Here is a 27,358-nt window from a genome sequence, read left to right on the forward strand (position 1 = left end):
AGGCAATCTCGAAAGAAACTACCTTTTATTTTATCTTGTTTGTATGTTTGTGAATGCCCTGAGCTGAGGATGAAGAGTTACTCCAACAGGGGACTTCAAGCACTGTACTGCAGATGGTTTAATGCTACTGTCTTCTGGGAAAATTTGGTAAAAAGAATGGGGAAAAAAAAATGCTTTGTCAGGTAAGGACAGAGAATGTGAACAGATGAGCAAATGCCAATTACTCTACCCCTTTTGCTACACAGAGCATGTTTTTGAATGGTGTTTCCTAAATCGACTTTTTACTTATTCTTTAATGTGAAATAAAGCATGAACAAGAGGTGACAGAGTATACACAGCTGTAACATTGTATGTAAAAGACTGTGTGTAGGACTCAACAGATCTGGTTCAAACACATCACTAAAGAACAGGCAACAGAGGCAGACACCAACCATAGGCTTTGTGTATTGGAAAACAGAATTGTGCAATGACAAGACAGAGCTGGACATCTGATCCTTCATTGCAGACTTCTGTGTCCCAATATTAGTTTAGTCATCTCTCTCCATCTGTAACCACCTATTTGAGCAGTGAATTTAGGAGCAAATCAAAGCCTCTGGTGGAAATAAATCCAAATACTCAAAACTGTTTCTCTACCCACAGACAGTTAGTTTCCCTACTAGTTGAAAAGAGTGTTAATGATAACTATTGCTACCCTGTAGATCTAATTCACTTCCAGGCAGAATGGGCCCTTGATTCTTATACTGGGTGGACAGTGTCTCCGTGTATATGTCAGTTTTTTTCTGTTGCTTGGAGCTGTCTGTGTGGAGCTTGAGCACGTTGTTTACTTACAGTATGTCTTTTTGCAGTAAGGTGTCTGGAATTAAATAACGGGCTGATCTGGGACAGCTAATGCTTATCTGGTCTGATTTACAGTGGAGGAGAAAGGGTTGAGGAATTAGACAATAATCGTAACCAGATTGCCAAGAGAGGGGACAACGTCTGCTCTGAGTTGCGCCCTTTTTTTATGATGAAGAGAAGCCACACTGAATGTAGCAGGGTGAGATGGACAACAGATATTTCAACCACTCCAGCTATAGCTGAAACTAACTTAGCTGGGGCTTCTTTTTTCCAGCTAAAATCCTGACAAAGTTTTGCTTACACATGTTGAGGTCAGGTTCCCTTCTGCCATGCAGTATGTAATACCAGAGTGTTAATGTAGTGACTCTCTGAGAACACGAGCAGTGGAAGAAGAGGTTTTTGTGAGATGGAAACAAGGATGTGGGTGGGCGTATGCTTGCCAGGCAGTGGTATATGACTGCAGCTAGCATGATCATGCCATACTAGCTAAGAGCTGGTAAGAACCACGCAAGCATTAACATGAGCAGTGGCTGAAGCCAATACGTGTGGCTATGCTATAGCCTGTTCAGGTATGCCTAGACAAGGTGTGAACATGCCTTAGATTACACAGCAGGTCAGTCAGTGTCTGGATCAAATGCCTGCCTTCTCTCCTGGTTCTGCTTTTGTCTTGCTTTGTTCTTCTAAGAATTCAGAAAATGCCTCCAAGGTATGCTCCCCAGCATAGGCCACCTCCTGAAAGGAGTTTTAAGGTTAAGTGTTTAACTCTGTACACAAAATGCAGGAAATAACAGCATAATCAGCTGGAGGATTTGAATTCTTTAGACTGACCAAACGCTAGACTTTTATGCTCGGTTTAGAAAGCGAGTGCAGAGGCACAGCAGGTTCCAACACCATCTGAAACCCAAATGTAATGAAGAAATAGATGTATATGCCTAAAAAGAAAAGGTTTTGTATAAAAACCATAGCCGTTATTGTATAATACCAGTCTGGGATTCTGCCAACTACTGACATCAGTGTCTTTTCTGTGTTTAACAATAAACACTTGCAAGATACTTTGAAAAGCAGTCTTTTAAGTGTCCAGCCATGATATTCAAAGCTGTCTAAAGATTTTGATGGAAATTCAAATTCTGAAAAAGTTTTGAAATGCACAATCCAGAAGTACCAGCTGTTGCACAGCTTGAAAGAACAGGAGGAAGATGAGCAGTGACATTAATTTTCTTATACTTCACCTTAAGTCAGGGGTTTACTAGGATTTTCTTCCAAGGAAGTTTAATGGAAGAAGCACTTTCAATTTAGAGCTTTAAAATTCTCTGAGTAGGTCTAGGCACCATACTGTATTTTAAAGATTCTCCTCCCCCCCCCCCAGTATCTTTACTCTCTGGAAGTATAAAAGGATCTTGCATGAATCTTTTAACAAAAATTTGTAGAAGCTCATGTGCCTGACACTGGGAATTGTCTGCCGTTACCTGAGTATATTTAGAAACAGGCAGATGCCTAGTCTCACTTGAGTTAAGCTCAATTACTCCCACTGAGACCAATAATGCTGTGTTACTTTACACTAGTTACTCTTATGCCTGATATGAGTTCAAACCACTGTAAACAAGACACCTCCATTCTCTGATGAATTCACTAAAAGTATACACAGGTTTGCTATTTCCGCTCAGTAAGGTATTCTCTTGTAATAAAAAGTGTGGCAGCCTTGAAGTTATTTTTTTTGTGTTTGCAAGCTTAAGTTTCTTGAGAAAAATTATTCCTCCAGAGGCAATTAATATTCTCAGATGAGTTTTTATTTTTATCGACTCTGCTGATGGCTGGAACAGCAATTTCTCAGAGCCTAAAGATCTGTAAAGCCAGAGAAACAGCTGATCCCTGCACTGCTTACTGAGGATACGTGTCAACACTTCTCATTAATCAGTGCATAAGAGTATGTAAATGTTATTTTTCTCACTTAATCCATAGAAACAAATAGAATCATCTTAAATCCATCTGAAAGACTGCATGTTTTTCTCTTAAATTTGGAGTGGATGATGCAGTGGATGAGTTGTTCATCAGCTTCGCTGGTGGAGCTTACATGATGCCTGGTCACTCCCTCCTCCACGTAATTCGATTCACTCTCTTGTTCCTTCAGCTCTGGCTATAACTGTTCCCCAGCATAGAAACACTCGGTGATTTGGAAAACTGGGCACGTGCTTAAATGTCGAGATATAGATCTAGGTCTCTTAGCTCATCCAACTCCACTTAACTCCAGTTAACCTGAAGTGGCTCCGGATTTAAAAATGTTGTCATGCATCTAATTTTGCATCCACTGAAAGTAAGAGGGTGATTTGTCATTAACTTAAGGAAAAGCTGAACCTGTTCTTAAACAGGTTCATTGAAGGGTGACAGTCCACTGCTAAGACGACGGTTCATAGCCTGGAGACCTAACAGATACTTCTGTTTGGAAGAGGGTGGTATCTAATATGATCTCATCAGGTGAGAGTGCTTGGAAGGGATTGCATAGTAAGGCATTCTGCCCATGGCTTTGCATTTAAGGAGGTGTAAGGGTGTTTGTGGTGGCCAGAGAACATGATAACCCCGTTCTAGAAAACAGCTTTGGGTCGTGTTATGTTAGCCACATTTTGCTTGGTTTATCAGGAACAGGTTCAGACTTCTTTACATGCATTTTGATGTACTTTCTAGAATCTTGTGATAATTATTTCATCTTTAAAGTTCCTACTGCTTCTGCGCTACCATTCAAATCATCCTTAGTCCTTAATGTGAAGGATTGGTAGAGGTAGTTGGAAAGCCTGTGTTTCTTAATAGTAGCAAAATACTGAAGGCTAGAAAAGATGTCTGTGTGAAATCAAGGTTGCATCAGGTGTTGTTGGACCATATATATTTCCTGTTCCTCTTTTTCTTCACTCTGAACATACCAGTTTCACTTTGGCTCCAAGCCCCTTCTGTCAGTCTTTTCATGGCCAGAATAAAGGAGTAGGGATCATAATTTTGGGGCAGTGCCTACACAGTGAAAAACACAGTAGATACTCTGAGCCTTGGCACGTTGGGATACTACATTTGTATCCTGTGCTCTGACTTTAACTTCTAGAAAAAGACAAGTATATGTGGGAGAATAACTGGAATAACTGCTGGTTGGGTAGGAAATGACCGACAGCTGTTGCACTGTGTATTAACACCTTGACTGTGTCTCAGATCATTTATGATTGTCTGTAGTGAGTGAAGATGTCTGTGGCCAGCTGTTCCTACAGTGCCATAAGAAAGAAGGCCAGAACACTTGGGTCTGCAAGACTGCAGACATCTACAGGACACCTGCACTGGTAGTCAAGTACAAGTTAAAATCTCTGAAGTTGAGGGAACAAGTATAAAAACATGGTGCACAAGGAAGAAGTTGAGATTTCAAATACTCTAATTTGGGGGTATTTTTAAGTATGAAACAATCCCTTAATAGTTAATGAAAGTTGTTACTGATATTTTTTGACAAACTGACATTTATTATGAGCATTTAATGGGTTTCTGCTTTTCCGGATAAAGACTAAACACGGTGTGAGTGTGCAAGACTGCAGTTCAATTCATTAGAAGCTGTGCATGCACATCCAGGAGGAAAATCTCTCCCTCAAAGATTAAATGAGGACATGGGCAAATGTCTTAGAATTTAATTTAAGTTTAGGTCTAAGAAGAAAAATGAAAAGCTTAGTAATGTCTTAATTATAACAGTATCTTGGAATTTAATTTTTTTTCTTCAGAGATACTTTCTTTTTAATTAGATTATCTGTGTAGATGGAGGAATGCAGCTATTTAATATTTTTCTTTGCCTCCTTTCAGCAGCATTTTCTGATTATTGTGTAACACAGCTGATGCATTAGGTAGCATATTGTAACGATCATTGGTCTTGACAACAAGTATTTATTCCCAATTGAGGCTGTGGTACTGGAATTAAGTAAAATTACTGGCATAAGTGTATACAGTGAAATTTTGGGATTTGGGTTTTGTGAAAATGTAGAGGATGTAACAAGAGTAATACCAGCATTTTAGAGGCTGTAGTCGTACCTGCTCCAGAAACAACTGGCACAGGGTAGTTCTGTGACAGTACGTCTCTTGTCCTGGTTTGAACTGAAAAGGCACTGCAATGATTAGGAAGTATCTGTGAGTTCACTCTGAGTTGAGACTGTTGATAGAACCCAACAGGCAGATTGGAGGCTGTTAAACAGCAGGATGTAAGGCTGTAATGACTTGTAGGTCCAAGTCGGTAAATGATACATTGGCTCTTGCCACAGCCTCACACGTAGGAGAAGATGATAGAAGGGTTTCTCCTCTAATTCGGGTTCTTGACAGCAATGAATCCAGTGTTGAGTGGATAAGGAGCAAAGCTTTCTTGCTTAAAGGACTCCTTTCTCACTGTGACATGTGCGTGCATGCCAACACACACACATATCCCCCCTCAGTGTGCAGCTGTGTCTCCACATTCTTCCCCAACAGCTTCTCACCTGGTAATCTGGTCCAGCAGGAAAGGGTCTGAAGAACAGATAGTGTTCTAATCCAATGGACAGGATGTTGTTTGCTCTGACATCTGTCTTTGCAATGATTATGTCCTTGTGATTTTCATATTGGTCTCCTAGCTTATCCCAGATTGGCAGGAGTTTTCTGCAGTCTTAGGACCGAGGGCCTTCTGCAAATTTAAAAATAAAAGTAGAAGGATACAGTCTGGCAGAAAAGCATGTGCTGGTGCAATTACTGGGACCCATTTAGCCCTTAAAGTTAACAGGGTTTTGGATTTCAGTTGTGGTCAGTCTCTACTTGAATTTAATGAGGTTTCATGTAGCAATAACTAGCTATTCACTAATGCATTTGTGATAGCAGTGCTGGTTTAGCTCTGTTTAACCTTTTATGACTATAACAAACACACATCACTTGTCATATGACTTTGCTGGAGAGGCATGCCAGATAACCAGTGCAACCCAAGTAAGTCTTGCATCATCCCCATGGTGAAATACTTGCCAGAAGCACAAAATGCTTTCTGCATACTAAAATCAACTATTTTCATAAACTATGCTATATTTACACTAAAAGGAGGAGTTTGAGGTATAGTGGTGTTTTAACTCTGAGTGCTGTGCTCATGCAGGTTAGCAAGAAGGCAAACTGCTGAGAACCCAGTATCCCCTTAAATAGCATACAACACAGTTGTAATCCTTCAGTCATGAGAGCAATGCTCATATTCAGTTTAGATGGAACTGAAATTTCTGGGGCACTTTCCTGAATACACTATATCCCATTTACCTGCCTTTCATTTCAAGAGGACTTGGTTCAATTCCTGCTTAGATCAGTTTGATCATGATACTGAAATGTAAAAATGACTTGTGAGAATGAAATGGCTGTAGCCAACAAGGAGGATTGCAGGACTGTACTACCTTTAAGAATTCCTGGAATTCAGGGCAGTACAGCTAGTTGTCTATATTTATGTTAATGCTGCATGTTTGCTCTACTGAAGTAACTACGGCACAAACTAATGCCTGCTGGCTGGTACAGGGATAGGGTTGTGGTTTCATGCTGGGAAGAGTCAAGCAGGAAAACCACTTCCCTTGCAGACAAAGGAGAAAAAAAGGAGTTACAATTTGCTAAACCACAGCTCCTCTCTGGGATTTAATCCTAGAGCATTATAACCAGACAACCTCACTTAACTCTCCCTCTGTCCTTGGAAGACAGCCTGACTCATACTGTACAGCAGTCTCTAATGTTCCATTGTACAACATGACGTTCTAGTGTCATTTCAACACTGAGATTTGTTTGATACAACCTTGACAAATATTTACTTAAGGGATCAGTGTTATTCAGTGCAACCCTAAGTCAGCAAAGGTGTCACAGTGTTTCCATAGATATGACACATTTTTATGCAATGCTTTCATCAGACAACAAAAGTTCATTAAGCTTGGCTTCTGTAAAGTGCAAAGATTAGTTTGGTATGTAAGCATGAGCTTTTGTTTTTCACTTCCAATTGATCATGTTAAAGCAATTTAAAATCTGAATACAACAATAACACTTATAAAACATAACAAACACAGCCATGATCTTACTGAAGACAATCCTGTTTAAATTCTTCCCGACAAGCACTTTAACAGGCATCTTGTCCCAGTCCTCTGGAATTTCTTCACTAGAGACATGTAGCTAAACAGAAACAGAAACACTGCTGTGAAAGTGCAGAGAGCATTGAGAAACTGTACTCCAGCTCAAGTTAATGTGAGAGCAATGGGACATTTCTCTACCTAATGTGTGCTATTACTGTGTGTTATTTTTTATATCTCTATAGCCTAGCCAGCCTTCCTGTGCTACCACCTTCTCTCCCTTCAGCGGGGAGCTGGGGTCTTGCGTCGTTGGTAGTCAGAATTACTTGTCCCTCTCTTGAATACAGACTCCATAGTAGATTGTCTGAAAATGACCCTTTGGAACACATTTGCATTCATTATCCTGAATTCTTGTTGCCCAGTGTTCAGAAGGTAGACTACTGAAAAGCTTACCTATGTTGGGCTCTCAGAAGTGATATAAAACACACAAGAAAGTGTGCATTGCTGCTTAAATCTCTGCCTTCACCGCCAGTCACAGTTCCCACGTGACTCCTACAATTTACAGTATATTAGCTGGTAATTTCTTTTCTTTTACACCACAGTGTAGTCGTAGAAAAGCACACATTCCCCATGGAATCTGTTCCCTGGTGGGAGTGTGCCACTCAAGCAGATCTTGGTGGAGAAGAGGCAACATCTCCACCTCTTCTGTCCTTCTGCCCCCCTCCAACATTGAAATCAGGATCTACTACTTGGATCTCTATAAATTCTGCCTGCTGTCAGACTGACTACTTCATCTTTTCTCCTTATGATGGAAACAAGTAAGTCACCCTGAAGAGCACTGAATAAGCAAAACACTAATGTATTTTTCACGTGAGTGTGGAGGATGATGCCTCATTATGACAACAAATACTGTATTTACCATTGGGAGTGATCTCCCATGTGAAAATTCACTCTGCTAAACAACAAATACCAAATCTTACTCCACTCTGAAGCTGTCCATTTTCTATTTACTGGACTTTTCTGTAACCTCAAAATCCATTGCAATCATTGTTTGCATCTCTCCCAACGAAGGGAGTGAAACATCTCCATTATAGTATTGGAAAGATCGAGGCATAGGGATTTTTTAAACCATTAAAATACATCAGCTGAAGTAACTGAAATATTGGGCCATAAATGATTTATCCAGTTTTTGCATAGGAGGACTGGAGAACTTTGTAGTCCACCTCAGTTGTTAAATACAGAGGAATGCTCTGTCAACAACTGTAGACGAATGCATTAGAGCGAGAGTAAATTAATAAACTGATTATTGGAACAGCACACTGTTATAATTAAAAAAGAATGTTTTGCAAATTTTTTAGAGTTTTAGCTGGTGTAGTAGAGGGGCATCTCATTAGTAATGGACATACCTTTGCTTTTCCATTTAGGTAGCTCTGGCAGAATTCTTTTAGATTCTCCACAGTCACCTCATCTGCAGGCATTTTGTACTTTACATCGCTTGTCAGATTTAGGATTCTCATAGCAGGAACATCAACCTCCCTGATGCGAAAATACTCAAAACCTCATCTATGCCTTGTTTCATTAGTATCAACCAAGACAAACGTTATCTGGGAATAGAGAGTCATGCATGTGGTTGAGTCTTCCAGCTTTGGTTTAGCCATTTTAGAGAAACAGACCATGGAGCTTGGCAGTGGGTTAGGATCTAGCCTTAAATGCAAGGGATTGCGTAGAACCTTTTTTTGGTCTCAGTCCAACAACCAGCAGCTCTGTGGACTTTATCGTACCTTGATCCTAGTTAATAAGAAATGCTAAAGCAGCTAAAAGGAATGGAGCTTTTCCCTCTGTCCTGTCACAGTGGTTTGCTATCACTTGTTTCAGTAACACCTCTAAATTACCCCTCAAAGCTCTTATTGTTCTTCCTAATAAATCTTAACAGGACAAAATAGCTGAAACACCTATAATCCATATGTCTTTACCAATACTAATGTGTGATATGTTATTACACGATGACTTTCCATTCTTCAGTGTCTCACGTACTTAGAGCAGGAGTAGCACCATAGTGACTGACAATGGCAAACTGAAATACTTTTGTGTATGGCTGCCTGTACCTGTTTATATACATGCAAACACATGTGCTGCAAGTAAGGCTATGCAGATGCCTTGCAATATTTCTCGGGTTTTGTAGCTGGTTCCAGCTCTTGGTTCAGGCAATACTCTGAGATCCTCATGGCATTTCCTGCTGGTGGCAGAAATTGCTAGAACCTTGCTAAAACTGTTTTTGGTTGGAAGTTGCTCCTAGAAAGTCACATGTAAAATCAGAAACAGTTTTATCTGGAGCAGCTGGAATTAGTGTTAGTTTGTGTGATCTTTGTGTTTTAAAGACTCAATTTCAAGTGAAGTTTATTTTTCAGCTTGTGTCCTGAACAAATCCGTAGAACGGTTACTGAAACTGTTTTTAAATTGTTTGGTAGACTTAGAAGATGGACTGACAGCAGTGTACTTTTACCAGTAACATTGGTGAGTGTTTTTTCCGTTGATCTCCTGGTATTCGTATTTGCAAAGCAGAACTCAGCATTACAAACCTTTCCTCTAAATTTCACAGCAGCAGACTTGTAGTTTTCATAAATCACATTGAATGTCTCCGAGTTCGCTGGGGTGAACAGCAGGATGTGATTTTCAACAGGGACATCAAAAATCTTCACAGATGTCGGGGAAACAAAAGCCTCAACATCTGTTCCACCAATTGTAACCAGAACAGTGAATCAAATGCTCAGCATATCAGTATCATTCAGTTCTGCTATTGCAAATTTTACTTTTTAAGACTCAGTTCCCAATCATTTCCATAACTGTTGGATTTTTTTCATTGTTTTAAAGAAGATAAAGTAAGAAGAATCAGCAGCAGCTGAATGTTTTCTCTGTTCCAGGAAAAACCTCATCTTTATTCATAGGATTTTAGTCAGAAGGGACTGTTGCGATCCTCTTGTCTGACCTCCTGTATTACACACACTGAAGAATTAATGCTAAAGATGTGCTGAAAGTAGAAGGTGGTGTTACCCAGGGAGGCACAACTGCAGCAGCTGCAGGAGCTGGACCTGGTTGGGGTAATTCCTTCACTTCGGGGTGGTATCAGCAGCTTACATCTTCCCTGCACAGAGCTATCCTTTTTCTCATGCCACCCCATGACCAGCAGCAATGAGATGTCCCCCAGGCAAGCAGGTATTTCCATGTCTTTCCCTTCCTACCTGCACTAGCAACAATTATTGCTGGTTTCTTTCTTCCTTGTCTTGGCCCAGAGGACCCAGTTGCTGCATGGGAGTAGAGGGATTGGAGCCAGGATTAGGGACTGACCTTCCAACCTCCCACCCCACCTAGTTGCTGCAGAAGCAGCCCAGGCCTTTGTATTGGCTCCACAGGAGAGCGGTGTTTGCATGTTCAGGCAGGTTCACAGTTTGGCCAGCTGTTCCCGGTCTCCTAAGAAACATCTTGCCAGAGGGAAGCCTTCTTTGGCCTGGATTAGACCGAGGGCTGCCTGTTGGGTTCTGCTGGTGTTTCTAGATGTGTTTAGGGCAGACCTAGTCAAACAAGGAAACAAAGCAGAATAGCTCCCTAGGTCTCTTTCTGCATGGGTTCCTGTCTTTCTCCTGTGGCATTTGCTAATACAGTGAAATAGGCATACCTCAAGATTACATTTAGTGATCAAATCCAAGGTGAAGGTTTTGATTAGCCTCATTAGATCTAGTTTGTTCTGTCTGCCATCTTCAAGCACTCCATTATGCACAGGTTTTCCCTTGGACAACTAGTGAAGTTTGTGAGGTTGTTGGCCTTGTCAACTATAGGAACAAAGAGACTGTCTTTACTCTAAAATGTTGTTCTCAGCTTTGCTGTTTTATGATCCTCAGTAGCTGAAATTCCGTAACTTGTAAAATAAATGTCACAGCTAGATTACAGAACAAGATTATAGCTAAAAATTCAAGGTACAACTGACAGTTTTAACTTGCTCAGTAATCTTAGCATACTGAAAGATCTTTTCTATACCTATACACACTATCTGTGACACGCTCACTCAGGACATCCTTGGTCTGACTACTTCATAGCCTAAATGTTAGTGCTACTTCTATGTAGTTTTGTTCTTGTTGTTGGCCACTTCTGTTGTGGATTGGAAGAAAAGAAGATTCGTGGCCAAAAGCAATGCAAAGGGAGAGAGGTGAACGTCTGCAAAACTCACTGAACCTGACAGCACATGTTGATTAGAACATGGGTTGGAAAATAAAGCTATTTTATCCAGATCCTGAAGTATAAATTAGGACCCTGAATGTAGGCAGCCAGATTGAAAATATCAGTTGTCCAAAGGTTGCTGTTTGCCTCCTACTTGTCTCTCTTGTCTGTAAATGTGATATTTTTTGTGTTAAGCTGTTTGGATTTCAACTAGGAAATTACGTAACCTGAAAAATCCCCAAACTGCCTTTCCATAGCCTAATGCTGCTAGTGCAGCTCACTGCACCTTGCCCACTAGGCTTTTGTACTCCTACCTTCTTAAACACAAGAGTGTTCTTTTGGATGCCATAGTTAGCATGGATGGCTGTCATCCTGAAAGGCATCTCTGGCACATCCCTTGGTGTTGCATACTGTCATTGTGAAGTTCCTAGTCCCAGAAAGAGTATTTATTAAGACTGTGTCCTGTATCCTGCTAGGATGTGTAGGAGTGAGAGCTACAGGTGAGGCAGGCCCCTAAAGTCTTGTGAGGTAGAGAGGAGAGTGTAACTGTAAAGTGGGTATAGTTTGCCGTGATCACTTCCAAGGGGAGATCTTCACAATAGGGGAGATCCTAGGAGTGCTGTGACACCGCTAGTGCATTCACCTTTCCAGCTAGTGTCAGCTGGCCTGGGTCAGTATGGATCGTACATGGTCCTCTATGTCCTTCCTGCTCTAATCTCATCTGCCCTGCACTTCCCTGGCATTTCCACACTCTGAAAAGACTTCTGCAGATGGGGAAGGATCATGCCCATAGCTGCTCCCCTGCCGCAGCTCATCTGCACAGCCGACAGCATGTGATAGATTAGAGAGGAGGGCTCTCTGCTTGCAAGAGGACCTGACTGATGTGTTTGGTGCTTTGACTGAGTGCTCTTCAAGGCAGGGACCTTGACTCCTACATCTGTCAAATAGTCAATGTGCTGTCCACCCTCAAACTAATAGTAAATAAGCATGATGAAAGGCAACAGTGCTTCCAGATTTGATTTAATCAGACAATTATTTCATGCTAGATGAATGGTAGTTTATATGCTGAGACCTCCCAACACATCCTGGCACTCACATTTGTGAGCAATCTGTGACTAATAGAAGGCCAAATACAGCTCTTTATTTACTTGGACACTATTTTGTTGGCTTCCACCCATTAAATTTCTGACATGCCCTAGCTCATGCTCGTTTATTGTCATTTCAGCCCCCGAGTGAAATCAGAAAGTCCAAACACATCTGCAGGGAATATCTGCTATCAGTGTGGTTCAGGGAACTCTCCAGCATAACTGTGATAGCAAGGGCTTCTCAATCTGGCCAAGCACTGGAAAACTGCCTTCTTTCATAAATGGCTGCAAGCACATTGTTGCAAAGCAAAATTCTGGGCACTCTGAGCATTTTCACAGTTTGTCCTATTATGCTATATGTGTTGACCAACTCTGTTACTATGGGGCATTTTGGTAATGAATCCAGTTTTCCACATCCATAAAACCTGGAGTATCCACTGTAGCCAGCACATTTGGGACCTTATCAGTTCAGGGATGAGTCCAGACACTGTGCTTTTAACTGAGCAGAGAGATACCAGAATAAAAGTCTCTTTAGTCAGAGAAAATCCTTGACTGAGTGTTTCAGATATTAAAGATTTCAAGGACACATTGAAAAAGCAGGAAAAAATATGCCTATTTTACTGACTTCTGATTGCATGCCTTGACAGCTAAAAGTTATTTTGCACTATTTGACTATTGTTCTCTATCATTCAGCCCCAAATCCTAAGAACCTTATTCTGCTCTGGAAACTAGTAGGAATTTGCTTGAGAAAGAACTACATGAGTTGGATCATAAACAGTATAATATTTTATGACTTCCTATCCATGCAGATTTCTTAGCTGGCAGGAGCTTAAAAGCACACTTAGCGTGATATTCATGGAACTGTGCTCTGCCCCCCTGAGTTTCACTGAAGTTGTTTAAATCATCAGATGGAAACATGAAGAAAAGGCACTCCAGTATATTAGACAATATTTACTGCCTTTTTATGGGCTTAAGCAGGAAGGGAACATTCCTTCACCAGAACAGCCTGCAACTATTTATGTCTATGATTTTACACCACGTTTGAATAGAAGTGCAGTGATAAGGTAACCCTAGATTTTTAGATCAGTTACAACTCTGGGCAGGGATTACAATTTTTTGCATTTGAAGACTCCAATCGCAGTACAACCTGCACCACCAATGGGTTAATTCTCTCCAAAGAAAATTATGTCGTTAAGTAAGGATAGGTAGGTCAATAGTTCTGCCCTCTTCCCACCAGCCACCAAATTTGGGATGGTTTGGCAGAAGCCCTTTATCTGAGGATACAGGAAAGTCTGCTGTGACCAGGGCTGTGCAAACACTGCTGTAGCATCATGCTTTCAGAAGCTGCTCTCAGAGTGGTAGGTCTCTGTGCTTGGGTACCTATTCAGGAAAAGTGGTGGCATGTGAGATGTTCCTATCTCTGCCTGGGTTGCTTATCTAGAAGTGTGAAAAAGTAGATAGAAACAATTAAATCTTTAAAAAATGCAGAGAAAACAGAGGGCCTGGGCTTTTCAGGCAAGTTCTAGGTCTTTTGGATGTGTGGGATTTGGTGGTGATAGCAAGCACTATATCCTAAAGTTGGAACTTTTGGAACAGAAACCACCCTTTTGAGTTTTCCAGTGAATTGTCTTAAAGCCAATCACTGCCAAATCATCAGCATTTATGATGGCTTCAGCCTGATCAGCAGAGTTGATTAAAACAGTGCTAGGTCCTGTTCTTCTTTTCACCCATGTAATAAAGGCTGAGGCCTGTCTGACTCCTGTGGAAGGAAAAGAGCATTACGATGACCATCAAAATGAATGACAGAAATTTCTGTGTAATCAGGATAGAGGCAGTGGAGGTGCAGAAGAATGCTGAATACAAATGGACTTGGGCTCCTTAGGACTGAGGTCAAAGCTAATTCAAAATGGGCTTGGGACATCCAAATTCAACCTCAGGTTCTAGTCATCATTTAAACTATTGCTGACTCTAGAAGATCAATGGTGGATCAGTACTGTGTTTTCTGGGACCTCTGCAAATGGCTTTATGTCCAATTAACTGCTTAATCAAATATGGAGAATAGAGATGAGGAAATTCAGACAAGTAGAAAACCTGTCCTGCAACATTTCATGTGTCCCAAAATCACAGTAAGCTATAAAGAGCTATCGACCTGAGGTTTAATCCAAAATGACTTCAAACCAATTGCAGATTTTATTGAACTGTCTGTTCAATTAAATTAAGTGTCAAAATTGTTCCTTTGGTGCTGCAGAAGGGATCTGATAGACACAGAGACATGTTAAAATTCCTCTGTGGTGCTGCAGCTTCACTGTTGAGTTAGGACATAAGAAACAAAGCTAAAGTGTCAAAGTTGTCCTTTAATTCTGGATTGTTCCATGTTTTGGCTTCCAAATTACTGCTACCATTTTAACTGAGATTACAGTCAGTCTGTTTATTTGGTAAATTCTCTTCAAGCTTTCAGGAGTTTTAGGAATCTTGAGTCTCTTTAAAAAAAATGTTTTCTAGCTATCATGTTTTCAGAGGAATTGGAGACACAAATTGAGGCTCAGGAGATGAAAATCTTAGCTGTAAAGTAGCTGTTTCATCTCTGTATGACATCCTTGTTGGACGAGAGCAAGAGTCCAGCAAAGGGTTAAGGAAAATTATGTATGAAAAAGTCTGTATGCTGTGAAGTGCTAGAGTCAAGATGTACAGTACAAGTAGATTATCAAAGATGCAAGTCCTGGTACTGTGCATTTTAGCAATATGACAAGATCAAAATTGAGTCAGACCATTTTACTGCCATCAAGTCATTTTGCAGCAGGCTGCACTGCAACTAGCTTAAAATACTATTTTTTTAAGGTGAAGCAGGCAGGGATCTGCTCTGGAGTGTATAGGCTGCAGAGCAAAGCACAGAGCAGTATCTAGTGGCCACATAATGCTTGACTTCTGCTGTCTAAATGTAGAATTGAGGTCTTGCGGCTTATGTCAGCGACATAACCCCTCAGCGTGTTTTTCATGTGGTTAATCTTTCTATTGGGTTGCTTTAAACAGCCTGTGTAGCTTGTTTCCACTGGCCAAATTCTGGCCTTGGAGTTGGCCTTGGCCTAGGATTTGGCTTTCATGCTATGTCTGTTGCCAGGACAACCATTCAAAAATTCCCTCTTCTATAAAATACTTGAGTTAATTTCTTGATTTAAATGAGGTCTGCAGTTTCTTTTGTGGTATGAAGTATATACCAAGTTCTGTATGAGAAGTCACTGGGTGGTCACAGTGCATTTTCAGTTGCCAGTTCTCAATGGTTTAAAAGTCATACAGAGTAGGTGAGATTTACTAGTTGTTGTACATAAGCATTTACCAGTCAACAAAATGTAATTTAAGTCATCATTGGTGGTACTTGTGCTTTGAATGGTTGATAGTATCTTGTACAAATCACAGAGCAGAAGCCAGTTGCCTAACTTCTTGTGTCTTGCTAGTGTGTCTTAAATAGCAGCTCTCTGCTTAAGGGTAACTGTGTGCGTGTTGTGTTGTGATACTCTGTATTCACTGCTTCTCACAAGCATACCTGTCAGATAGGTTTACTGGTTTAAAAAAGGGTTTCTTGTCAATGCTATAGATTTAATCAGAGACTGAAGGTAGGTTCTTTTGCTCTCATGTATCGGCACCTCTAATAAAAGTTAAGTATGGCAAATCACGCTTTCAGTGGTATTTGTGCAGAAGCTGCTGTTCACACAAGTCTAGGTGGTGGGAACTTGGTAAGAAATTCAATAGCAAGGAGGAGCAAGTTACTAAAAATACTGAAGATCAGCTTGCAGCAGCAGCAGCCACAGGGGGCTCAGCAGTTAAAGAAATCAGAGCACTGGGTTATATACAGGCTCAGGAGGCAAACTTTAGGATCCTTTATTTTGTTGGTTGTATGAAACTTGTGACTCAACTGTATCTGCTCAGAGTACACTAACAGATGCCTGGCTAAGTCATGCAGTTTTTGTCAACTCTGTAAAAGCTCATTTTAGGCAAAAAAAAATTAAATACTTTTCTTGTATATACTTTCAGTTAAAGAAAAACTCTAATAAGGCCTGGATTTCCCAGGACTGCTCAGGTCAGTCCTGTTCCAATATTGTTGTCTTTGCTTAATAACTTTCCGTAAAAGATTTCAAACTATTCCATGGTTTTTCTGAGCCACATATGAGCTCCCTCTGATGGCTAAATTGCAAAATTCTTTTCCTGGGCTTAGGAAGTATACCTGTATATTAAGGAACCTAGTGATTTCACAGAGTATTGCTCCAGCCTCCTTCTGTAGACACACTGCCCGTGGGAATTGCAGTGAACTAGAAGTGCAAATGGAGCAGGTTCGGGACCAAATTCTTGTTCAATGTAACTAGTTTATTTATGTTTATTGTAGTAAATGGGAGTAAGTCATCTTGTTGGGGTGATTCTCTGTGCTTGGTGGAGTTAGGTCAGCAATGAATTTGGCTGTGTGAACTAAACATAGAGAAGCATATTCAGGTATACACTTGGAAGATTAATAAAAATCCAAGTTCTTATATTGGTACAGAGATAATTGTATATTTAAAACCATGGGCAAAACCAGTTCACTACCTTGCATATTCTTTTTCCAAGCATCTATATTTTTCTTAGCAGCATAATAGATAGGTACATCCTCTTATTACATATCATTATCTTATCAGTGCATAAGACAGTTTACCTTTGCAGTCTATGGGATCTCCCCTGCTGCTATCCACAAAAGATTTCACAGTAGGAAACTCTCGAATATTAAATTCTTTTCTCAAATCATGTTGGTGTGTGACAACAATTTTGCCAAACTGGATTCTTGGAGCTGCTTTTTTAAGCTGTCGTGCAGCCTCAGCAAATTCTTCAGACAGGTTCTGAGATAGCTGAGATAAAGAAACATCTGGAAAGGGTCAACCAAAAGCAAATGGTTTACATAGGCTGCAGAATGAAGCTTTCTAGTGGAGGTGGTTGTGTCAAGTAGTAGCTGGAAGGGTTAAATAAGGTCTTTTATGACTCAGAAATAAATGAGAAATTATCTTTACATTTTACTTCTTTGTATTGATGCTGATTGTTCACCACTCCACACGTCCTTGGACTAGTCACAGTGAACAACTAGTAAGACTGCAGTAGTCTTCTGTTGGAAAGAAACAACATGGAATTAAAAAGTAGATTGACTGACTGACTATGCTGGGTATGAGTTAAAGGGAAGTCATGCGTAGAGTTAGATATTACTCAGATTAGGGCTCTTTGGTAAGATACCATTTTTGTAAGCACTTCGCTGAGGCAGACCTTTGTAATGCAGAAACTACTTTTCCAGATGAGATACAGAGGAGGGAAGGAGAGCAGCAGAGTATGGTCTTCTAGAGACTGGCGATGTATTTCTGCATACCATGCTGTCTGCCAGCCCTTCTCTAGCACAAATGGCAGTTGTGTGTTTGGAGGAAGGAGAAGGGCTGTCCTAGCCTGGGCCTTGGAGGTGTAAGTTATATTAACATGAAAAAAGGACAAGAGAAAGAAACTAGTCACACGTTGGCTGCTCTTTATTCAAAGTCAAATAAGAGGTAAAGGCTTGGAGCTTTACAATTTTGCAACTTGGGTTGAAAAGAATTTGACTTTCTTTTGCTAAAATTGAGATACCCTATCTTGTTAAATTTCTTTTATTATAAAGAGCAAAAACTTTCTCTTTAGATTTTGCACAGAAAATTTTTAGTTTCATCAATATACTTTTCAAATAAGAACATATGTAAAACAGCCAGTTAATCTTGGTTTGATACATTTATGTGTGTTCTTGTGTGTGTGTATGTATACTTACACAAGCACACACACATGCCCCAGAGCGTAAATCTAACAAAGTAACTTTCTTTTTGTTCTTCAACAAAGTTACAAATGCACTTCTCTACAGCCTACCTGGTGAAGACGTTGCCCAACATAACCAAAAAGTGAATGAACATTTCTGTATGAGTTTTAATAAATGAAAGATAAAACCATTAACCTAACTCAGTGCCGACTTGCATTTCTTGCATTATTCATCATGGTCCTTGCTCTGAATCCCAGCCATCAATTATTTTCTTCCACCTAACTGCTACGGCAAGGAGTGTGAAGAGTAGCATTAAATAATGTTATTTTCTCAAAATGTTAACGCGATAGGCCCTTCCAAATTCTGTCACATATAAGCCCATCTTGGCTTAGCCTCACAGAAACCCTGGCACTGGGACAGCTGCTCCAGCTGCTAATATGCCAAAGGGGGTTCTTGTTAGTAGAACAAAACTTAGTGTCTATTCAGGGGGCACTCAGATACCATGGTGATGAATAGAAGGTGCTTCTCTAAAGAAAGTAAATGAGCCTTAAGGCATCAGTCCAAAGCAAATTGTGTTCTAATTGCCTGTAAAATTACTGTTTCATTAAATAAATTAATTTTGATTTTACAGAGAGATTTTCAAAGAGATTTTATCCTAACTTCAGTTTCCTTTTTCCAAATCATAAAAATGGTCTTACAAACCTTTTCCCCAACAAGTTTGTAATGTGTTATCTCCTAGCACAAAAAAAAATGGAGTAGTATCTCCAGTTGTATCTTGATATGCTCTAGAGGTAACTGCAGAAAACCACGATACCTATTACAAGTTCTGACCTGTCAACATAAGAAATAGCATGTCTACCCTCTAAAAATACTGCTGCTTCTAGGGACACCGTGTGTCGAGCCTTTATGAAATATCTTTGCTTAAAATGATTGCAAAGATAGGCAGACTTTAAATAAAACATGGGGTACTTGCTATGCAATTTAAGAGTGCAGATACACAATGACTGCACATGGCAGGGTTAGCCCGGAACAGTTAGACCGACCAAGTTATTGGACTTTCCAAGAGGAAAAGCTCTGGACAGAGTGCTGTTGAATAAGGACCAGGAAGCCACATAGCAATTAAGGATCTAGCACCTTCTAGCTAATTCCAAGGCAATGTTTTACACCAGAGGCAAGTTCAATATAATGACTTTTTCCTAATAACCTAAGGTTGCACAGCTGTTTTACCACAGCTGGGAATTTGGAAGATCCAATGCTTATTGCATAGTGAAATGCGACTCTCTTGGGAAGGGGCAGAAGAAATTGTTGGTGAAGTCCAGACGCAGAAGCTGAAGCCACTTAGAGGCTTCCCAAATATACAGGGAATAATAAGCTTTATGGACATTAGACACGTATGTAGATTGTCTGGGGAGGTTTAGGATCCATTTTTCTCTGAAATATTTCAATTCCAAACAGATATTTTAAGTATGATCTCTTATCACTGAATGACCTGAATAGGCAGAGTTGCAGGTAACTAGTAATATAACTAGCATGCTTAGATAATGAGAGCTGGTAGAGTTAGTAGCGCCTGGCTGGAGCTGGGAAAAGTGCATGATTCCATCCCATAAAAGGTAATCACTGCATTCAGAGACCAGGAGAAATCTGAGTACCACTAACCTGGTAACTGTGAGACCAAAGTTCAGTGAGTGAACAACCTTCTTCAGCAGACAGATAAAAACTGTTTCCTTGACTACCCAGAAAGCATGTGGAAACATCCATCATGCACCTTTCCCCTGCTTGCCTGAGTGATTAGACTCCTCTTCAGCTTTCTATCAATCCCTTTTCATTCCACTCATTCTCTGTTTGCCTCCCAGGTGCTTTATTTTTCAAGTCGCTTAAGTGTGGCAGGAAATCATCACTCGTTTATTTGGAGCCTTTTCTTGAGTTTTGTTTCGCTTCCTCTGGTTTCGATTTTTATTGACACCAATCGCTTCAGGCATTGGGGTGAGGAAGCAGCTGCTGAGGCTAACACAGCGTCACAGGCGCCAGGCTCTAGGAGAGCGGTACAAGGGCAGACACAGATGAGAGGTAACAGAGTTAGTGACAAGGTCACTAGGGAAGACATGCGTGGGTGGTGGGATCACACAGGGTTATATGCCTGTGCAAACCAGTGTGCAGTGCCACAGCTGCCAGAAGCGAGAGGCCCTTGAAAGGCCATCAACTCAGGAGCAGCATTGTATTAACAAGGGGAGAACGTCTTCGTTATCAGTAGTTTTAGTTGTGTTGTAAGTAAAAAGGATAATTTAAGGCTTTGTTGAGGTTTTTAAATTTTTTTCCTAGATAGTGTTTTTGACCTGTCTTTTGGAAGTAACACTGAATTCCCTCCCACCCCCTGTCATTGCTGTTTTGTGAGGTGTCCTTTTCAAAACAGACGTGAACCTCCAAAGGAGCATCTTAACAGATTGCCACCATTTGATCATGGGTACAGAAAATCCTGAAAATAAATTATCCAGCATCTGAGAACAACTCAAGCTCTTTGGCTCAGATGTGGAAAGAATTAAAAAGGGCCACAGAGCTAGGAGTTAAAAGCACCTGTGTGGTGTCCTCTTGAATTTCTACTCTTTCTTTTCTTTTTGATAACAATTGAACTGCAAACAGTCACCTTTTTAAATCACTTGTGGGGGGAAACTGTAGCACCATTTCTGCAGCCACTTTGCTCAGACAGTATTGGCATTTTGTCTTTGTGAGGAGAAGGCCCCACAGTGAAGAACAACATTGCGTATTTCAGCACCTTCCCTGACGACTAAAGCTTCCCTGATTTTAGGAACTGATGTAAGAATGCCTCCCTCTAAAGGTCATGTAGAGCAAATCTTATGCACACCCTCATTCCCCAAAGGAAGAGTGTTGGTTGTGGGAGGATTGCCACATTTTCCATTTTATGAGCTATAATAAAGTCTATGTATTTGAGGATTTAAATGCATTTTTGTATCTTACCTGTCTCATATATCAGCAACTCAAATTTTGTCACATTTGTTTTCCGTGGGCAGCCAGCGAACTAGGTTAACGTGAAATCACGTGTACATTGAAAGCGATGCCTAACAAACTGAAAGGGAAAACAGATTTTAAATCAGACTGTCAAAAATGCTGCTTTTTATAGCTCGAGCCGCTAGCAGTCTTTTTCTAGGCAATGTAAAACATTTTGTGAGAAACCGGTCCTACCCTTCTGAAGAATTTACAGCATGACTGCATAAGGATCAAGAACAAGGTGGGTATCATTACGTCTCATCATCTCTATCTTAGAGAGTTAGAGTATATTTTTCCCAAAGCCACACCAAATGGATATGGCAAAAGTGGGAAGAGCACAAGAAATCTTGTACTTTGAGACACTCTTTCTCTTGAGCACATCAGTAACATCAGTAAGCTGCTACTTTTTTTTCATAATGCAGCTTACTGAACTAAAATATATTGAAATGTGGGCAGAGAAAAATTTTGCTGATAAATAAATGTGTTTAATGATCCTAAAGCAGTCTTGAAGTTGAGTATACATGAAAGCATGATGAGTTCCTCCTTTAGCTAATTGCTGGTGGCCTCCAATTTCATTGTGCAGGCCTCCAGTTTCATTCGTTGATGGTCTAGTGATTGCTGCAGACCTTGTGAATATGCCTGTTGTCATGCTAAATACTGATTTCCTAGCTGTTAGTTTCTGGCATGGTCAGAAAGTCATTTTAGCAGTCCCACTTTTCATCTTCTGCATAGGCTGCTTTTACAGTTTCACTACAGATATATAATTTTCTCTGTAGAAGACTCTTGAGATGAAGGATGGATTCATGTTTAAGATATCCGAGTGGAAGGATGTTAATCTTGCTGCAGTTGCAAACTTTTCTTGTGTGACATTGAATTTTCCCGTTCTCTTGTACGCCCATAACCTCCTGTGCTACCTCCATACTTTTAAACTGATGTTTGCGTTTCACTAGAGGTGTTCTGCTATGCAGACATTGAGGATTATTCTACAGTTTGGATCCTTATTCAAAGCATTCAATAAAATACGCATGCGTAAGAAATACCTACCTAAGGGACCCATGCTAATCAGTAAGTCTGTGCAGCAGCCAGCTAGAGTATCATCTAGTGACTCGTGTACCTGCCTGGACATGTGTTTCCACTGTCCTGCTCATTTTTATACGCATAGTTTGCAAACAATGTAAGTGACTCTTCAGAAGATTTAATCCTAAGAGACACAGAGATTTCTGGTGAAGCCTACAGGAATGAGGCACCGACATTCCACTATCTTTCACACTGCACTAGGTTCCTGTAGGAAGCTTAGTTGTAAGAAATACCTATTCTGGGTAGTTTTGAACTGTTTGCATTCACCTACTGTGGTGAGGAGACCCCTATATGCTGAAATCAGTTCTTAGCACAGGAGTTAGTATGCTTTGGATGTTGGCTTTATAAGTGAGCTGAGCATCTGATCTATGTAATTGATTGTATTGGGTCTGGCTGAGATGGAGTTAATTCTCCCCATAGCAGCCCTCGCAGTGCTGTGCTCTGCATTGGTAGCTAGAAAGGTGTTGATAACACACCAGTGTTTTGGCTACTGCTGAGCAGTGCTGGCACAGCATCAAGGCTGTATCTCCAACATTTTTGCCCCCCTCAACGGCAGGCTGGGGCTGGGCAAGATCTTGGGAGGGGATATAACCGGGACATTGATTTAAGATCCGTCATACCCCCCCACTTTCTAGAACCCCCCCTTTTTACAAACTATATATGTACATAGACAGCAATTTCTTGTTTTTTTCAGTAACGTTACCTTCAGCTTTTGTGCCTTGAGGTGTTTGTCTTCAAGAGTAACCCTTATCTTGCCTATTAAATGTCATTATCTCAGCATAGATTGTCCGTCAGGCTGCAGGAATTCTACGGCTGACCCGGTACTTCACTGGGTATACAAATGTTCTGCTAGAAAAGGTAAACATAACTTTTTCATAAATGAGAGTGCACTTAGCACACAACACAGCAGTGCAAGGTCTGCACTGCTTGTGTGCTTGTCCCTAGGTTATTTCCATGTTTATCTAGGAATCAGAAACTTTTCACTGGAAAGGACAGGAGCAGGCATTCTCAGAGATGTGGGGAGTCAAACATTCACTGGGGTGTGGGCCTTTTCCTGAATTCTTCTGATATGGGGGAGAAAGTGGTGTTAGCATGTGCTCTGCACCCATTTTGTGTTTCCCAAAATATGCCACTAGCCAAGTTAAAGGCTTACAGAACTAGAGCTGTAAGGGACTTGGAGATGTCATTGGTGTGTCCTAAGGCAAGTTAAACCATATCTAAACCAATCTTGACAGCTATTTGACTAATGTAGCTTTAAATATTGCCATGAATGGAGATACCAGAGCCACCCTGGGCATGATCTTCCAGTGCATCATTAGCCTTCCAGATAAATGGTCATCTTTATTGCTGCCTATGGTGTCTGCTGTGTTTAAACCCATTATATTGCCAGTGAAAATGAAGAACAGTTTAATACACTGTTTCTGCAAAGAAGTGGGTATTTGGGTAAATTTAATATGTCTCCTCTCAGTCACAGTACGGTCAGTTGCTGATGTGGGCTGATGCGCTGTATTTTACCACTGGGCTGCAGCATACTGTAGGCTATTTCTGCCTCTCTGGCCTGGGAAAGCCGTAAACGTGAATGGTATTCACTGTACTGTTTGGGGGATGTGAGGACTATTCTTGCATGGAGAAGTATGGGACAGTTGCAAAGTCCTGTGAAAACCATTCTGATGACAGAAAATTGGAAAGGTTTATGAAAGGCTTTTGAAGAGAAATGAAATAGGAGGTATGCTTCACTGTGTTCAGACAGCTGCTGTCCCTGCAAAAACTAGAGTAAGCTAATACATGACTTTAACTGGTTAGCTTGCAGTGGTGTGCAGCATTGCTTTTGGTGTTTGTGCTTATAAGTGTAACAAAGTTTATTGTCCCAGTGATGAGGGTATTTGTTAGAGTGCTTGGGATTTTTGGTTTTGGGTTCTTTTTTTAAAAGCAACAATATTCTGCAATGAAAGTCAACATAGGGACTTATATTCAGCTAATGTATAGTGTAAACAGTAAAACTCTCCCACGCAAGCAACACTGATGTAAGATCTACCTTCTGCTAGTGGCAAGTGCTCTATATTCCCTGTGCTAATAGGCATCTGTGTGATACTTAGATCAGTTTAACATGGATGGGGAGATGCCACAGACTGCAGCAGAAAAGCACTTTAAATTGACCATTGAGATTAGGAGCTCCTAGCCCATGCAGGGCACGTAACTCAGCTGGGCAGGCAGCAGGGCTTGTGTCCGCGATAGAGTAGGCACATTGCTGTGTGCTGCTTGCATTGTTTTCAGACATTGTTCTCTGTGCCTTCCCAAAAACAAGCCGGAACCTCTGTTCTGGTGTCCTTCCTCACCCTCTTTATGCTGCCCCTTCAGCTACTTTCTTGTTGCACAACGCAGCTGGGATGAGGGCAGGAGAGTGCCAGATTTCTGCATCATTACTTTGTTTCCACGCTGGGTACTTGCCCCCTGTACTTTGCTCAGCTCCTGAGGGTAGCCTGATACTGCTTGGTGGAAAACCAGCATACGTTTTTGTAGTAAACCTTGCCTGAAAGAAGGCAGACCTGGAACACTGTGAGGGTGGAACTGAAGGGCATCAGGAGGACTTGGGAGTCACTGGGCAGAAGACATCAAAATGGGTGTCTCCTGATAAATAGTGTGGGACTGGTGTGCAACAGGGAAAGCGTTAAGAGTTTTCTCATAATAGATAGGCCTAAGGCAGATCCTAGAGTGTTGAATCAAAGTTTGGAGCTCAGACTTTTCCTCATGCTTGTACAGCATCAGAACATTCCTACTTTCTGGGAAGTGTGGGATTCCTTCCCATTCTCTGACTGTGTCTCTGTGATTGAGAATGGATCGAGAAGAGAAAGCTCTCAGGTCTTGCCTTCGTTCTGCATTTCTCCTGGCTATCTCCTGGTTCAGCATTGTGGAGTCAGGTTTCCTACATCCCAGGACAGTGCCTGGCTGCAGGATAGTTTTTCATTGCCCTAGAGGCTATTTAGTGGCATGTCTCCAAAGGGACCTATTGAGATTGACACCAGTGATTTCCAGATAATGTATCTGGGCTGTGGAGCTCATCACTCTTGTGAGAGATTCCATAATTCTCTGCAGGGACTGTAGGTGTCTTTATTGTTTGTGGGGGAAAGGCAATCCATGAGTTTTCAGTAAGCCCTTCAGATAGACATGGTGACCTTGAATCCAAACCAGAAGGCAGTGAGGACCACTGGAGCAATGTGTGGTTGGGGAGCAGTGTTTAATCTCTGACTTTTTGGGAAGATGCAGCATGGAATGGAAGAGTGTGTTTGTCCTTCCCTTCTGAAGAAAGCCAGTTGTGAGGGTGGTGGGATATCAGAGAGAGAGGTCCAAGACTCTGCTCTGAAGTAGGGGGAAGAAATCCTCATTTAGATCTCCCACATCCTTTGAGTGCCCAAGTCCCTGGGCTCCTGTATTCTGAACAATTCTTTCTTCATCAGTTGGCTCTTCATGAAACTTTTCATGTCATCTTTACATTCCGTATTAAGTTGAAATCCTGAAGTGTGTTGCAATATCTCATTGTTGATCAGCTCTGCCAGTACTAAGGAGGTTTGGCTGCAAACTCTTCTCTGACCTGGACATTTAGGTTCTGTACTTTGAATCAGCTCTTACAAAGCTGAGAATAGAGCTTGACTGAGGTAAGTCTGATAAATTATTTTTTCACCAAAATAATGTGTCTTCAGAGAGATCAAAACAGTTCACAACTGCAGACTGAATTTGGCAAATAGCTTTAGACCCTCCACAATTGAAAAATAAAGTCTTACTAAATTTCAACACTTTCAAAAGCATTTAGAAGTCTTAAATATTAAGTTATAAAGAAATTTCTAACGTGATTGTTCTGAAAGTTTTAAAAATATTTAATGTTTCATAACATTGTTTCAGGATTAATGAAATGTTTGGTATGATCAAACATATTTTTGGTTTCATTAATCTATTAGTGTATTTAAGTTTTGGTGTTTGAAAAATAGAAGTGTTTTCTTTTCAGATTGACCTACACTACTAACTACTGCTACTACTTACTATCATCATCGTCATCATCATCACCCAGGTTTGGTAGTGAAGCAAAAGTACAAATTACGCGCACTTCTGCTAAGTTAAGATATTGCCTTAATTTCAAATATCCTTTCCAAATATGGAATAGATTGGGGTTTTCAGTCTTGTGCCTGTCTCTAATGCCTGCCTCCAAAGGAGCGCTAGTTGCAAGGTGTTTGTATAATTTAAGGCTAAGTGGATGTGTGACTGAGCTCAGTGAGTATGGCACAGTGAAGCAAGGTCAAGCCCAAGCAACACAGACAAAGTTTTTGCTGTCTTATGCAGATTGAAGTTTCTGCTACTAGCAAGCTGCTAGGAAACACAGTTCCCTGTTTGTGGAGTGGGAAATTATGCAGTATCTGAACTTTCAGATGGGTAACATCACAAGGATATACCTTTTGGCTTCTGCTTTTATGATTTACTTTCTGTAAGGCTCAAAGGGCCAGACCTTCTAACAAAGTTAGTTACTCAAAAGTCCCCACTAGTTTCCTCCCCATGAGGAATGAACATGAACCTGATAGAAAAAACAGAAACCAGCCTCCACCTAATCAAGTGCTAATTTCAGGGGAAAGTCCAATATAATGCAATTACAGACACCAAAATGTTGTAAAAAGGCATTCCCTGAAGCCCAAATCCTCACAGAGAAGAGGTGCCATCTGGCAAAAACCTCATACAAAGCACTGATGAAAGTGTAAGAGGGACAAAAGCCCTCTCTGACTTCTTTTTTTTTTTTTTTAAAAACCTAGAGTTTCCTCCATCACTTCTGTGAAACACGTACTCGCAAGATTAGGCAGTGGAAGCAGAGAATGCCAACTCAGCACTGTGTGTGAGGATCCTTCTCACTCACAGTATCCATCTTACATAGCAGACAGGTATTTAACCACCCCAAAAAGGAATAAAATACTGTAGTTATAGTCAGATACATGGAAATAAACAAAATAAACAAGGACTACTGGAGGACAAAGCAACAGTAAAACGAGCATACGTGAGTGCCCTGGCATCAGTCATGCTCTGCAGAGCCATCAGGGTCAGAGACAGTGGAAATTGATACAGAACTTCACCAGCAGGTACTTAGTTTCCTTCAATGCTCTGTCAAAATTGCTCTTTTTCAGCAAGAGTACATTGTTCTCCTTTATTTTGGGGAGTTTGGCTTTCTTTGGCTTTGTTTCATTTGGACTTACGCTGCCTGCTGCTGGGAAGCCTGTGATAAACAATAATGGCAGAAGGAAAAACTGATGTGTCTTCATCTTGTCCTGCCT

General features: G+C 40.8%; 1 protein-coding gene across 1 annotated transcript; it reads right to left on the bottom strand.

Moving 5' to 3' along the window:
* Positions 1 to 1,467: 1,467 nt before the first annotated feature.
* Positions 1,468 to 27,346, bottom strand: PDILT (protein disulfide isomerase-like, testis expressed). Its single transcript, XM_010570571.1, is given in 11 exon segments — positions 1,468 to 1,569; positions 5,319 to 5,497; positions 6,867 to 6,993; positions 8,297 to 8,494; positions 9,470 to 9,610; positions 10,564 to 10,674; positions 11,417 to 11,512; positions 13,501 to 13,505; positions 13,791 to 13,946; positions 16,869 to 17,075; positions 27,151 to 27,346. Coding segments are annotated over 11 exon segments (1,518 nt in total).
* Positions 27,347 to 27,358: the final 12 nt, after the last annotated feature.

The sequence above is a fragment of the Haliaeetus leucocephalus genome, unplaced genomic scaffold (assembly GCF_000737465.1).
Source record: "Haliaeetus leucocephalus isolate CR32 unplaced genomic scaffold, Haliaeetus_leucocephalus-4.0 Scaffold295, whole genome shotgun sequence".
Lineage (NCBI taxonomy): Eukaryota > Metazoa > Chordata > Aves > Accipitriformes > Accipitridae > Haliaeetus > Haliaeetus leucocephalus.